This window comes from Rissa tridactyla, chromosome 15 (assembly GCF_028500815.1).
Source record: "Rissa tridactyla isolate bRisTri1 chromosome 15, bRisTri1.patW.cur.20221130, whole genome shotgun sequence".
In the NCBI taxonomy this organism is placed as follows: domain Eukaryota; kingdom Metazoa; phylum Chordata; class Aves; order Charadriiformes; family Laridae; genus Rissa; species Rissa tridactyla.
Window position 1 is genome coordinate 12,079,229 of NC_071480.1, and position 15,467 is coordinate 12,094,695.

At 43.8% G+C, this 15,467-nt stretch overlaps 1 protein-coding gene across 4 annotated transcripts in view; it reads left to right on the plus strand.

Moving 5' to 3' along the window:
• Window positions 1-487: 487 nt before the first annotated feature.
• RPTOR (regulatory associated protein of MTOR complex 1) overlaps window positions 488-15,467 on the plus strand; it is a 156,168-nt gene continuing 141,188 nt past the window's right edge. For 2 of the 4 annotated variants that reach the window (XM_054221547.1, XM_054221550.1), the window contains exon 1: window positions 489-1,199. In XM_054221547.1, coding sequence (XP_054077522.1) covers window positions 1,038-1,199 — 162 coding nt within the window. In that variant the 5' untranslated portion in view covers window positions 489-1,037. Of the gene's footprint in view, window positions 1,200-15,467 lie in introns of all 4 variants that reach the window. The other 2 variants (XM_054221548.1, XM_054221549.1) reach the window with 2 other exon arrangements.

Genomic DNA, 15,467 nt, shown 5'->3' on the forward strand with positions numbered 1-15,467 from the left:
ACACCGCATCCCACGGCTCCCAGCGCAGAAGCCCATGGTGGACGCGCAGCTTGGCGAGGCAGCTGGCAGGAGGAGCAGACGCCGTGGACGGAGCCTCGTCCTTCTGGTCCGCGTGTGCGGCACTGCAGGACTGTCAGCCCTCGCCTCGGGACTGACACGCCGCGGCTCAGCCCCTCGCTCCCCGCGGGTGCTTGTTCTGCCCTTCAAACGCCTTTTCCCCCACGCAGCCCCAAACCTGCCGGGCCGCCCCCCGTCACTGCGCACCGCCGACATCTTGAGGCCGGGCAGGGGATGGGCGAGCCGGAGACCTTCACCCAGACGGTTCCCACCTGCCCGGAGGAGGGCGGCCTGTTTTAAGCCCTGCGGTCCCGGGAGGGGGGGTCCGGTAAAGCTCCCGGCGTCGCCCGGCCGGCGCTAGGCCCGGGGCAGGCCGCGCTGTAACCATGGTAACCGCGGCTGGACGGCGGCGGCCCGGCTTGTCCCACGCGGCGGCCCGTAGCGCCGTGCATTGTGGGCCGGGGGAAGATGGCCGCCTCCTTGGTGTAGTGGTGAGGGGAGTCGGGCTCTCCGTGCACCGCGGGACGAGTCTACCCGTCTCCTTCCGCCTCCTGTCCGCTCCCGGTGCGCAGCTCGCCGATCCGCTCTCGGCCCGCAGGTGTGCGAGGGAGCTGGGAGCAGCCATGGGCCGGGCTCGGCTCCCGCCGCAGAGAGTGCAGGGCCCGCGGGGGTAGAGGCGCGAGTGGAGGCCCGGGGCCCGGTCCCCGCCGGCACCTCGGCCCTCGGCGGGGCCGGGAGGCGCCACCTTTCTCAGAGCCCGGACGGGGCTGCTGCCTGCGGGCCGCGGCGGCGGAGGAGAGTCGCCAGGTGGAAGGCGCCGCTTCCCCCGGGCTCGTCCTTCCCCGCACACCTGGGAGCGGAGCCTCCCTCTGCCCTTGCCCCGTCCTCCCCCTCCGCCACCCGCCCGAGGGACTCGTCGGCCCCCGCTGCCTGCTGGGCTGGAGATTGCTGCTCACTTGTTGCCCGGCACTTCCCCTCTGATGGAGTCTGAGATGCTGCAGTCGCCTCTTCTGGGGCTCGGGGAGGAGGATGAGTCTGACCTGACTGACTGGAACTTGCCTCTGGCCTTTATGAAGAAGAGGCATTGCGAGAAGATCGAAGGCTCCAAGTCTTTGGCTCAGAGCTGGAGGATGAAGGACCGGGTAATGCTCAAGGGCAGGATGGGTTTTGGAGGAGGAGTGGGGGGGGACAGGTGGTGAAAAGGGAGGAATAAGTGCTCAGAGGGCTGCTGCACTTCAAGCACAGTCTGTGTTTTCAGATGAATGTTTTCAGATGGGTATTTGATCCTGCCTTTAGTTCATGTACCTGTCATATGGTATTATGGGAAGCAAACACGCGGATGGGTCACAAGTACTATTTCCAAGCATACGGTAATACACCCTTTGAGTAGCTGCCTCATTTAAGCTTTCTAAATGAAATTTGGGTACTTGGTGTTTTTCAAGAAAGACAATAAAATTAATGAGGTCTTAAAGAGTTCTCTGCATCAGCAGGTTAATGATGCAAGCACAAGGTGCAATAAATGTAGTGGTTAAAGTTGTCTAACGGTGAAGATGCAGGGCAGCTTTGTGGATTTGAAGTTTGCCACCAGCATGTTATGTGGAGTGTAAAATTAAGGCATTCTTTGTGTGTGGGGGAAATAAGATTATGTGATTTTGGACGCAGAAAATAGTTATTAGAGGAAGCACTTACTGTATTAAAGCAAGGTGCTTCTCTTGTGTTGGACTGTATGTTGCATATTATACTGATAAAGCCAAGCGTGTCAAAGAAAGAACCCTGCCAGGGTTCTGTCTTGAATCTTGTGTTGCGTCTACGTCCCAACTTAAAACATTTAAGGTAAAAGCAAACAAGCAAAGCGCCTAGGACATGCCATAGATAATCAGCTCCCCTCGTTCTATTTTTGGAATCTGCTTTGGGGTACAGGATTCCTTAGGTCTCAAAGTTGTTTTGCCCCTAACTTTGTGTTTACGAATATATATGAGGTTTTTTTGGTGACTAAATTTCTGTTCTGTTTATGCTTCTTGTAGTAATACGGGAACTTGGGAGCGGAGCTACTGTTGAGACTCCATCCTGTAGTTTCTTTCCAGAGGCATTGTGACCAGGCATGAGGATGTTCCTAGAGGGGTGTTCACCAAAGTGGTCTTGTAGTGCCCAGAAGTTCTGGGGAAGGCTCTGGCTGAACCAGAACCATTTCACTGAGTAGAATCATGTATGGAAATTTTGACTTGGCAGATCATTAATGGATGGAACTGAGGTTTTTTTGGATGTCATTTAAATGAGACACAGAACACGAAGTTTTGTGGTATGCCTTCTTTAATGGGTTTTGGCAAAGAAGAGATTTTTCTCTAGTAGACTGTGGAGGTGTGATGAGCTTGCTTGTCTATTTTAGTGATCCCTCTGCCTTCCTGTGAAGCTTCCTGTTCACTTATTTCCTGATCTGCAAAGCTGTCTTTTTCTAAATTGGGAATGACATTGACTTGATCAAGATAATCAATAGGTTGTACAGTATAAGCATGAGTAAAGTTATAGTAATCAGCTGTCGTCTCTGTATTTCTTGATAAATGTTTCATATGCATGTTACAGCAAAGAGAATCATTTCAATGAAGATGAGAGCAGTGGTTACGGTGATCGTCACAGCCCAGTTCCTACCGTCTTTATTCCTGTGGAGTTGCAGATTCTTCTTCTAAGAGTTCTCTGTGCTGCGAGCGGTGTGCTTTTCATGAAATTGCATGCAACTCGCTGTGAACGAGCTCAGTGAAATCGGGCCCCAAATCATTCTCCAAGATACTGAGTCTTATTTTTGTAAATGAAGAAAACAAGAGCAAATCTGAATTTTTCCTATTTAGTCCTGCTGTTTTCACTGTCAGCTTGAATCAAATAACTTTTTTCTTTCTGTTAGTATCAATGGTGCTGGTCATATGTCACTTGTGTCTGCCCAGCTTTATCAGGTGGTGTTTGGACAAACTTGCTGTTGTGTATAAATAGTTTTTGCCTAAGAGCAGGGTCATAGGAATATACAGAAAGCACATAAACACATCTGAGAGGAAGAGAAACTGATCAGAGAATGCTCAAGCTCATTACTTTTAAATCTTAACAGTTATTTTTCACATCTTGTATTTTATTCAACTTTTTAGCTACCATTGGGTGTCTCCTTAGCATTTGATGAGATATAACAAACTTACCAGAACTTCAGATGGTGAAGGAAGGGGTTGGGAGATGGGGTGTTTAGAATTCTGCATGGGAAATGATGGTAGTTAAATATTTTTCCCCCAGCTAACTCAAGTTAGGTTAATCCTGCAAAATAGTTCATAAAATCATATAATCTGGTTTGACCTTGTGGCTTGCTAGTTCATGCTGCTGTTGTTTTCAAGGAAACCAACTGAAAATGGGAGTTTGAGTGTAAAGGGTTTGTCCAGAAAACCAATCGCCTTAATTAAAAATGCAGGAACTTGAGATTTGTGTGGGTTTTATTATGAATCATTTTGGAATAATAGTGTGAGGGAAGATGTGTGGTAATCTGCCAGCCTTTACTGTCAGGAAGTATACTGATATTTTGTTGATTTTTTTTCTCTTTTTTTTTTTTTTTCTCCTTATTTCGCTTTACTGTCTTGTTATATGCTCTCTGGCATTATAAATTAATTATTCCTCTCATCTTGTTGTTTTAGCTGCCTTCAGAAAGTTTGTTCTCCTTCTTTTTTTCTTGCTTTGGAGCTTTATTCCCCCGTGATCAGAATTTTGTGTCGCAGCCGTGCTTGTTTTGGTCAGTATCCGAGGCCTCTGAGGCCTGTCTATAGCTGCTTATCAAATTCAGAGCAACACCTCGGCACTTCCCTCCCGTCTCCACCTCACTGCAGGCCTGTTGCGTTCCCCAATTTACTTCACCTTCCTTTTCTTGTCTCTTGCCTCCTCCTTCCAAAAGCCAGGTCTGATTGACTTTGGATGTGCTTTTATCTTCGAGACACTAGTGAAAGATACTTCCCTGAGGGCTGGAGGGGAAATACCCCTTGGTGTGAGTTGAGGGTGTGGAAAGCATTGCGTTATTTTGAATTTGGTAAATTAAGTTGTCAAAGCTTAGGATGGGAAGCGTTATCTGTATTTAAACACACCAGCCTGTCTTTAAATCAAGAAATTCTCAAAGGTTAACCAAACCAAGTCTCTGTCTGCCTGAGTTGCAGGTAAATCTGTGGCAGTTTTTTCCCTGTGAATCACACAAAACCGCAGGCAGTGGTGGGTTTTGCCTTCATTCATCGTCTTGGAGAGTCCTAGGGAGTGATCCTACCTTTACTATAGTTAGAGGAAATGAGTCACTAAGATTTGGGAATGGAATGACTTTTTTTTTTTTCATCTTGCTTCATTGCCGTAAAAACCCCAGAGTTTATATGAACTTGAAAGTTTTTTAGAAGGCAGAACTCTAATAAGAGCAAAGAATCAAATAAGAAAAGTAATGAGTGGTAAATCTAGATAAAATAACTGAACATTTACTTGCCCCCCCTTTCATCCAGAAGGACTGCTCTGAAAACATTTAATCCTTCGTCTCCTGCTTCTGTGGGCTACATACACCATCAGAGTGACACTGCTTTGATCTATTATTTATTTAAAGAATATTTTTAACACAAGAGGGTTGGAATTACGCTTTGTGTATTGAATTAAATCTCACAGCCTCAGTAGCAACCAAATCATGAAACTTGATTTAAAGAAGATTTCAAATACACTAGGTTTTACTGACAAGTTGCTACTAAATTCAGAACATTTAAATTAAGATGTGCTGTACTTATTTTGATTTCTAAAATAAGCAGAGAGCAACAAAGCTGATTGTAATAGTTTAACATTTTTTTCCTGCTGCCTTATAACTTGCTGAGTGAGAATTAAATCCTGTTTTTATGAGAAGAGGAATACACAATTAGGTTTCTATGGAAATGCAGATTAAAGCAGGACCGCATACAAATGTGCTTAATTCAGACAAGCAGAGTTTACCTGCCTGCGCGGTTAAATTTTCATGTGTCAAAGGAAATTAATGAAGGATAGTGGCATTGAAAGTTTGTGCACGTCATTTCAGCTTGAAATAGTTGTTTCAATCTACGGGAGCTTTGCTGCTGCTGGGGCTCAGCTGCCCCGCTCCTGAGTCCTGCTCCGAGCGTTTCTCCTGAGCTGAGCTCAGATCCCCCGGGGCAGCAGGAATCTTGGGAGTTTGTGTTTTGGTGGCAGCCTTTACCTTAGCTTGGCTTATTCCGTCTTAAATGTTTGTTTTGTGTTTGCTTATGCGATCATGGATTATCAACCGTGTTTGTGTTTAGGAAACTCAGCCCGCTAAGTGGCCTGGGATCTAACCCAAACAGTATGTACTTTCCCTTCTTCGCCTGGTATGAGGACAAACTCTTGGGAAGACTGGCTCGGAGCTCTCTGCTTTGCTGCTGTAGCGTGGCCCTGAGACCTGGTAATTGTGAATTTCTCTCTCTTCTAGGTCAGTGGTTGAAATCCATTTTAGTTCAATAGTTACTAAAAGTGGCAATTGCTGCCCAGTGAGGTGTGTGACTTGAGTGGTAGCACAGGGCACCTGCTGGCTTACCAAGGTCTCTAAAAACAAAAAGAAACCCCAGCTTCTCCCTGAACTGAACCCCCTGCTGTAAGTAATGAGCACTGTCGTCTAAGTTATAGATTGTATCTTCTCTTACCTAGAACAAAGATCATTTTGAATGAAGATGATTGTGTATTGATTGAATAGAGTTGGGAAGCTTGTGCTCTATCTACCACTATCTACAAATGTTTTTATGTCTAAGCAGAGAGCGGACTTTGATGAACAGCTCTGAAGAGTACAGCTGGGCACGTAATTTGAAAGAAAAAGGTCTTACCTTTATAGGCCAAGAGGAAACACTGAAACCTTCAACTCCGACAGTCTCCTTCTCATCCTATGCATTTTCTCACTTCAGCTGAGATCTAGGGCTGTACGCTGAATGCTCTTTGATGGTTACTGGCAGCGCAGTCCGTGCTTCACGTGAGCGCACTACTTAAGCTCTCCAATACCACAGCTACTGTGTCAGCTATAGTCAGACCACGCGAATGGTAGGACGATGATGTGGTAATTTAGTATTTTGCTATGGAGGGCATTAGGCTTTAACTTCTGTTGTATGCTTAATTAGCTTAGGTGGAGCATTAGGATAACTCCATTAGTTTACGTAATTTCTTATACTGAGCGTATTCAGGATTTGATTTTTCATAATATTGTTGTGAGGACCTTTTGCAAGATAATAAGTAGGGTTTGGGGTTTTTTTGTGATGGTTGAACATGGGGAGTAAATGCATAATTGTACATCTGTGAATTTGTGAATTTCTACTTCTACCAGTTGGGTGGGGAAGAAAATAGTTTTTGTAAATCTAAAATTTTAGTGGCTTAATATGTCCAGGAGTCTTATTCCCTTAAATAGCTCCCTGAGTGCGCTTCATTTTAATTACACTTGCAATATGAGTAATAAGTGATAGAAGTGCAGTGTAATGTGTGGGAAAGGAGCTGACAACGTTGTCACGTGCAAAGATAGTTTTAGAGTGACTTCACTATTAGCAAATGGAATGACAGAAAATAACTCTATCTGTGTTTCTCCATTCAAAAAAATGCAATGAGAGAATACATATTTATATATAACGTGTTTTATTTTTTGTCTTGGAGACTGGTGTTGCTGAGCTTCTGAGCACATAGTATTTGGAGAGGAGTAAGGCAATTATTTCTACCTAAACTCAACATACATGTTGTAGTGGCCGATTCCCCTCCTGGCCCCCCCAGCATGTTTGTAGAAATTTGAAAGGCCTGTGAATAGTAGACAATGAAAAAAATATATACCTTGAAAGATGCATGTAAGTGCTGGACTGTTATTGCAGATTGCAAGAATTTAAAAATATGTATCGCTATACGAAGTTATTCCTCTTAATTTCTGCAGTGTGGCAAACGTTAATAACCACTGGCAGAACCCTGGTGCAGTGGTACGTGGCCAGATGGCTGCGGGCTGCTTCGCGTGGAGCTGTCGTGAAGAAAACTGTGAAACATCTGTTCTGCTGACAACTACCACTTCTTGGTTTTGGCATTGTGTGTGTTCCCGTAGTTGAGAGACTGAAGGTTATGTGAGTGCTTTAGAAATACTTTGTTAATGCTTCTCTGGTTCTTACATTTCTTCTCTCTGCCTTTGTGTCGATAGAGAAATTCAAGGGCACCAGGCTTCCTTGGAGTTTCATTTTTGTTTGTCTCCATGGGTTATGTAGGTTTTTATGGGAAGTTTTGGGGTTTTGATTGTATTTTTCTCTCTGAGATGTTGTTTTAATTGGCTTGTTCCTGTGCTGATCTTCTACCCTTGAATGATTCCAAAGGTGACTGTTAGCATAGTAAGGCCATGGATAACTGAGGGAGATATTGATTGTTCTCTGTGTCTCGTAGCTTTAACTGGCATTTCCAAGTAAACTTGATAAACCCAAGATGTTTGTCTTGCTCTTCGGTTCTTCTATAAAGGATGTACTTTAGATAAATTATCTAATTAAGTACTTAACAAAACCAGATTTGTGTCAATGGCATTCTTTAGTACAAAGCTGTGATGTGGGATACAAAAGGTGGCAGATGAGCTCAGGGCTCGAAGAGTTCCATTTTATCTTTTTGTCTCAGTGAGTCTATCAGTGCCGTATTTTTACGTCTGTATTTGTATTTATTTATTTATTCTTGCTGCGTTGTGGCAGGGCGATCTACAGCTGGAGTAGCTTTTGTCGGGTAGGGGACGAAGCAGCAGCGTCATTAGTGCTGTGCTCCACAGAGCGGAGGAGCAGTGCCTCAGAGGTGCGTGGAGTCTGTGATAAAAGGGATGATTTGAGCCGTTCTGTCGCTCTCTGCAGCCAGCCGTCTGGATGGAGCTCAGCGTCCCTGGCTGTCCCCCTGCCTGACTCCCCGGTACTCTGGCAGGCCGCAGGAAGGGGCACAGTCTACAGCATGGTTTGCTATGAACAGCTTGATTGTCTTCCCTCAGTGACTCCTCCTGCCTCTCCCGTTCCTCCGTGGGACACCAGCAATAAGAAACTTTAAGCCCTTGAAGTGAGCCGGTGGTTGAGCCTTATTAGGCAGGGGGACAGTGTTCTGTACTGTACAGCTCTCAAATACAACCAGACATCTTCAACTTTATGTTCCTGAGGCTTCAGCTGAAATTAGGGGCACGATCTTGTCCTTATCATTTTCTACTACTTGCTTCTGTAAGCTCAGGGATCTTCCTGTTTGAAAAAGTTATTTTAATTTAGTGGAGTTGGCTGTAGCTCAGGGATTCCACTTAAACGGGACAGTGTGATTCCTGACCAAACGTGTATCACTGACTTGTTAAAAGATCTAAAAGTGTCGTCTAGGAATAATTTGAAATAGTAGTTTGTAAGGAAGATCTGAAGATGAAGTAAGGCAACGCATGGCAAGATGGACACCTTTTTAAAGATAGTGCTAGACAGGAGTGGGAATGTGGTGGAATGCTGAAAAGAAGCCTGTGCAGAATGCAAAGCAGAGAGATGGTTGTGCTGAGGTGAGAAGGAAAGCCGTTGTCACAGATCAAATGAGCAGTAACATCTAGAAAATGTCTCTTGTTGATTCTTTATGTATATTGTATAAAGACAGCAAAGATCGTAGAAGTAAAATACTTACTTCCTATTATTTTTTCATTATTTTTTAAGAGATGATTGTCAGGGCCAAGAAAACACCATTTTGGTTATGTGCAACTAAGCAGTGGTTTAAAGGCAATATTTTGATGCTTTGCTATGACCAAGTGAACCACCCTACTTGACTTCGTAGTTTTCGGTCCTCAGAGCAGTCCTGCCGCGCACCAGCACCTTCCATCTCTGCGGCACCTGCAGCACCTGAGGTGGCCAGGCCGGAGCATGTCAGTTGATATCATTCCCTACCAGACAGGGAAGATGCACGCTGTTCTCAGAGCAAGTAAATAGGAAGTGTCTATGTATATCTCGGGTATTGATTGACAGCAGTAATTTATCTACAAGTGTAAGCAGTGCCTATAAAGTAAATGGTGAAGCCAGCAGTAAAAAGTCTGTTTTACGAGGAGCGGCATTAGCGTTACTGACTGCTCTTGAACTTTGTGTAGTGGCTACATTCACTGGGTAAACGAACATGTTGGACATAATAAACCTCTGAAGAAAATTCATAGTATTAGTGCAGAATACAGAGGTTAGAAAAGGAACACAAACCCTAAGGAGGAGCTGATCTAGGAATCTAGTGTGTGCTGTCACAACACTCACAGCAAGAACCGACCTTTTGGGCTACAGATGGCTGAAGACTACCTGCAGAGGTGTTGAATTATTAATGTTAACTTGAAGGATTTCTTTGCATTCTACTATTTTTATCACAGTGGAGAAGCATACAGAGATTTTTTTTTTTCCATAACAACTTACTTCTCTTAAACTTTGTATAAAAAAAATTTCCTTGAAATTGAAAGCTCTTCCTTTTTAGATGTTTTGCCTTGCAAATGTTACAGGTGAGCTGCAGAGCACTGGCACGTCTCTCTTTTGGTATTTGGCCTGCTAAAGGGAAGATCCATTAAAAAAAGAGAGTAACACTTGATTGTCAAGGTACGAAATCGGAGCTCCATGGTGAAGTGATGGCTCAAGGGGCAGTGCGTGGGACAGACCCCTCCGCTGCAGCGAGGAGCTGGGTCCCTCTGCCTGTTTTCCAGGCGGAGGAGTCGTGTTCATGTGGGGTACCTTCTGCCGGAGTCGTTCCCTCCAGAACCCCTTCTTTGGGTTCGTGTGGGGTTGTGTCATCAAGTGGACAAGGAAGGTCAAGGCTTTGTCTGCCCATTCAAAATTTTCAGCCTTTTCACCAGCTGATTTGCAAACTGGCATTCCTCAGCGGTGTGTTTTCTGTCTGAGCCCTGGGAGCGATGCCTGTGCTGTTAGGGAGTACTCGGACAAAGTGTTGCCACTCGTCACCGCTGGGAGCCTGAAATGGGAAGTTGCCAGGGTTCAGGATGCCCGTCTCCTCCCGTGGCTGATCTGCCGTGAGTCCTGCCACCCCCAGAAGAGCCCCACTCCACCTGAGCGTGTGGCTCGTTGCCGGAGGCCACCTTGCTGGGAGAAAGCCCGCCAGGTGCGGGTGCTATGAGTAAAAGCTTGGGAAAGAGAAAATGTGGTTTTTCTAGGTGTTGCAGAATGATGTGTAACTGAAACTCCAAAGGGAGAACAGCGTTTCGCATTGCTAAATATTGCTGTTACTGCCCAGCGTTCAGAGAGCTCCTTGTTGAAGTATTTAATGGCATGGCTCCAAAACGCTTAACGTTTTGGACTTATCTGTGGAACACCTACCTGGTTTTGCCTTTTGGTTGAGAGGCTTGTACTAAATCTACGTAAATGTATATAAAGAAAAACATCCAAAAAAAGTCTTTAGGAAGGGAATGATGTTATTTAACAAGGAGGCAGAATTGAGCCCGCCGGCCAAAGAAGGTTCCCAAATGAGACAGACGGGAAGATTTCTCAGTCTGGAAATCTGTCTCAGTATTTGTATTTAATTCTGGTAAGTTCACCCTCAGCTCTGTAAAATAATGTAGCAGCATATATTTTATGTTTAATGCTGACTTAATCTTGTGTTTGTGAAGCAATTTTAACTTATTGGCATAAACCCAGGCAGGTTTATAACGGTTGAGTGTTCATCTGTGTAATGTTTGAACAGAAAGTTTCCAGCTTGCAAATTGCAGTGTGGAAATAAAATATTTATGGGTTTTAAAATGTCCATTCTGAAATGTTAGGTGAGGGTCTTACCACAAAATGTAAAATTTATCATAAATTGATTGACTGATTTGTTCTCGGTATTACTTAAACTAGAAGATAAAACAGTTACATGACTCTTTCTTAGTTGCTAACCCTGTTCTTATTTAGCTATAAGAAATCTTTAGCAACTGATGAAACGAGGTGTCTCACTTCCAGTCTGCACTGGAATTACTTCCAGGTATGCCACAATAGGATCAGTTCAGCTCCCGGTGTTGATAAAACTTCAGATTTTCAATCAAAACCATGCTTATGAAGATAATGTAATTTTTTTTTTCTGGCTGAAAATAACTGCAGAAATTGCACTCACTTTGGTTTGAGGTATCTATGTGTGATGTTACTCTATCTTTTGCAAATCTGTTTTGTCTTAAAATGACATAAGAGGTGAATTAAAAATATTTTACAAGTCCTTTGATCTTTAGTATAATATGTACATTTTAATGTCAAATGCTTAAATAAGCATCTTCTCTTTTGGAGAGACACAGAACTACCTCTGCTCACTTGTTCCCATTCCTGATGGATTTGGGGGTTGAATTCAGGACCATTACTTCTCAGGAAGAGCTTTTTGACCGAATGGATTTTGCCATTTAAGTGTTGCAGGTTCTGACCCAGAGTTATTAAATCATTTTAAATTGAATGCAATACAAAGTTGTGAATTGTATCCAGTTGTTTTTTTTTTTAAATGCAAATTACGCTATATAGAGAAGAACCCACAGTAAGAGCTTTTGTGGTTTTGATCCAGAGCCTTTGCTGAGAAAGCGTTTTGGATATAGGTTTTCCCAGAAGCTTGCCAAATATTCTTATGCTTCATTTTTTAATTCTAACAAAAATCCATTGAAATGTATTCTGGTGGATATATCCTTGAACTGTAGAAAAGAAAATTTCCACTGTCTTAATGACGGATGAGAATGTCCTAGTACTTCTTGTATTAAGAGGCTTTAAATATGCTGGGGAGTTTCTGGTTGTATGTTCCAAAACAGCTTGAAAGTGTGAAAAGCATTATTTGATTTCTTGGGCTCAGGGTTTCTTTTGATGTGGAATGATTCAAGATCATAGATGGATGTTGAGTAGGAGTCAGAGGGGAGTGTGAGCGCGCTGTAACTCTTACTGAAGATGTGCTCTTTATTAGCGGAACAAATAGTCGTGAAGTATAATCCTTTACGTCCTTTGTGGGGAGGCAGGCAGAGGGGAAATCACCCCATTTGTCTTTGGGATCACTTGGGCTCTTACTTTTCATTACTGGTTTGCTGTCTGTTTTCAAGGAGAAATGCTTATTTAAAACACAGAACTTGGGAATAGAAAATAAATACCAGCCTGTTCAGCATAAGTCACAGATCAGACATTACTAGTAAAATATTGAAAAATAAGTCAGTATTAGACCACAAATGGGAAACTATAAATAAATGAGACAGAAAAGATCGTTTGGCAGGATACTTTCTCTTGAAAGAATGATTTGTATGGTTTCACTTCTAATAAGTTATTTTGTCCTTTGGTTTTGTTCGTTTCCTTCGGGCTCTTCAGTGCCTGTTTGCCAGCGTGTGATTACTTTTAGGGATGCTCGTGCTCTTGAACCCGCTGCAGCACCATGTTGTTCTGAGGCAGCTGAACTGGCCGGGGGTGTCGCATACTGGGAGGGTGTCCCTGTGTGCAGGGTAAAGCTCAGGCAATGCAAGTAGTTCCCTAACCATGAGCTGGTTTGTGGTTGTACGCGGTGTGGGTTTTTTGGGGGGGGTGTGTTTTTTGTTTTCTTTGGTTTTTTTCATCTTCTCCCAGATTGTGCTGATCTGAGCACTAATATTCTCAACAAACGTGCAGAGTTGGTATGTAAAACTTCTGTGCTGTTTGAAATTGTAAAGGGTTACCTACTTAACATCTTTTGTGAACTGTGATTCATTTCTTATCTCTGCCTAGGGCACAGGCGGGTCACGCCAAAAGTGTTTTAAGCATATTAGATGGGTTTTGGCAAAGGGAAGGCAGGAGAAGATGACACTAAATAATCTTGAAAGGTGTTGCTTTCTAAATGAAATTCTTTCCTTTTGTTATCTTCTCAAAAGGAATAGAAGGGTTTCAAACTGCATGTTGTAACAAGTATTTATTGCAACGTCGAATTAACGTGATGTTTTCATTGGTGCAGTAGCCAATACTGTCCATGAAGTAGGTGAGCAGGAAGAAAGCCGGGTGCACTGCACTTGCTGAGGAAAAATAAGGCACTGAAGTACTGGGTGCCGGACATCTGTTTTACTGGGTAGAAAGCATTTAAAAAAATCTGACCCTTAGGTTTTAGGACTAAAGGGAACTGTTTTTGTCCATTGCCACTTACATACAGCAGCTCTATCAGGTATGAGCTGCTTCATCACTTTTAAAAATCAGGCCATTTTTATAACATACAGATTTTTTTACTGGATTAAATGAAAAATGAAAATTTTGGGAACTGTTCTTTTACTAGTTAGTTGTTTTGTTACCTTGTTACCTTGAAAATCATAGAATCATTTAGGTTGGAAGAGACCTTTAAGATTGAGCCCAACCATTAACTGAGCACTGCCAAGTTCGCCACTAAACCATGTCCCTCAGCACTGCGTCTGCCCGGCTTTTAAATCTCTCCAGGGATGGGGATGCAACCACTTCCCTGGGCAGCCTGTTCCAATGCTTGACAACCCTTTTGGTGAAGAAATTTCTCCTAATATCCAATCTAAACCTTTCCTGGCACAATTTGAAGCCGTTTCCTCAATGTATCTGTGTCCTAAAAATAACTCCTAGCATAGTGGCACGCCGTCCCCGAGCTGGAGAAGAAATCTTGTGTCCTTTGTGGGGGTCACGGATTCTCCGTGTGTGGTTTGGACCTGGAGGTAAATCAGTCAGGACTTGGATGTTGAAGCAACTTTGTTCACAAGAAGTGCACCCAGTTAAAAAAACCTCATGTGTACCTGTTACGTTTGTAAATATGTTGGGGTTTTGTTGCAGATGACGTAGGATGGTTTTTATTGGGGTCGTTACTGGAGTGACTCCCCGGTGAGACCTTTGTGCGGGGTTCTGTAAAACCAGGGCAGCAGTTGCTGGATGAAATTATTTTCTAAACAGAGGAAAAAAAAAAAAAAAGAAAGAGAGAGGGAAGGGTAAGGTGGGTATGAGCGACGTGACAAGGGTCAACACCATGTTGGTGGCAGAGTTTGGTTTTGAGGGTAGCGGTTTGGTGTTGATAAAATAAGCGAAGTGAGAGGGAAAGATAAGAGAAGCAGATAGAGGAAGAGGAGGATGGAGAAGCCTTCCAGGGGAGAGGACTGAATCGGGCTGGCTCTCAGCATTGCGGCTGCTCCCCATCACCAGCCCCGGGGTTCGCTTGCCGGCATCCGAGTCCCAGTGGTGTTGCCTCAGGGCTACTGACTGCATCTTGCAGCTGACCCTCGTTTTGCCAGTAACTGTACTTTTACTGTGTATTGTTCTTACTTTTGATAAAGTACTCTTCATACATGTGTACTTAGTGCGTAACTTCAGCTGTGGCCCTTTTCACCCACCCTACGTGCGCTCCGTCGGGATCCCCGGTGAAATGCCGATGAGGGAATCCCCATTCAGACTCTTGTTTTCATCTGCATTCTGCAAAGTGCTGTGTCCTCCTTGTTAACTCATGGGGATGTGTAACTCCTGCACGATTGCAGGGGTTTGTTAGCAAGAACATAGTTCGGGATGAAGCCATTAACCAGATTTCTGGCTAATTTTTTACTCCGTGTTCCCCATCGTAGACATGGGAGTGAGCAGACACTGCAGCATTTCTGTCCTGATGTAGAGCCTGTCCCTTCTGCTTGGGGTGAATAGTGTCTCTCTGCTCCGGTTTCTAGTTTCTTTATAAATTATATGTTTGTGTGCCTTTAGCTTTTTCTGCAAGTGTGGGGTTTGGAATTTTTTTTTTCTTTTTGCCGACTGTTCTGAATTGTAATGAGCACCCTGGGGAAGCGGGGATGCGGGTGGCCTTGCTTCAGGCGAGCAGGACAGTGCTCAACACTCAATGGAAGTACCAGAAGCCACGTTACTTCTTTTGTTTTCCTTCTGTGGTTTAGGTGTTGGGATGAGGGAGTTTAGAAAAGAGCATAAAGGTGGGAAATAATAATTTTCAAGCAATATTTTTAGCTGGCCGTAGTTAAACCAGTTAGTCGTTGGTTTAACGCAGCTTTTTGGTCAGAGGTAAGGTATCAGTAAGTTTGGATTTTATGTGTTCGCGGTGCGCTGGTGGCTGCAGAAGCGTGTCTGAATGTCGGGTCTACGGGGCTGGTGCTGAAGCAGCAGCTCTAGGCAAGACCGGGAAGGAGCCAAGTGATGGTTTGTCCTACAATAAGAATATCCAGGATAACTAACATGCGAAGTAAACAAAACAAAACAAAATGCAAAATAGACTAAACATTTTGTTACGGTTTGGTTGGTCACTTGGGAGTTTTTCCCTTGTAATGCTTTTAGTTTTAATATTAGAGAGGACATACTATATTCTAATATTGATCAGGGACCCTGAATAGCATATTCTCATGTTTTAATAATGTATTTCAGTTGGACAGTGACTAATCTAAAATGAGTAGCAGAAGTCCAGCGATATCCATTTCCATGCTCTATAAAAGAAGAACGGGCTCTGGAAATAATAATAAAAATAGT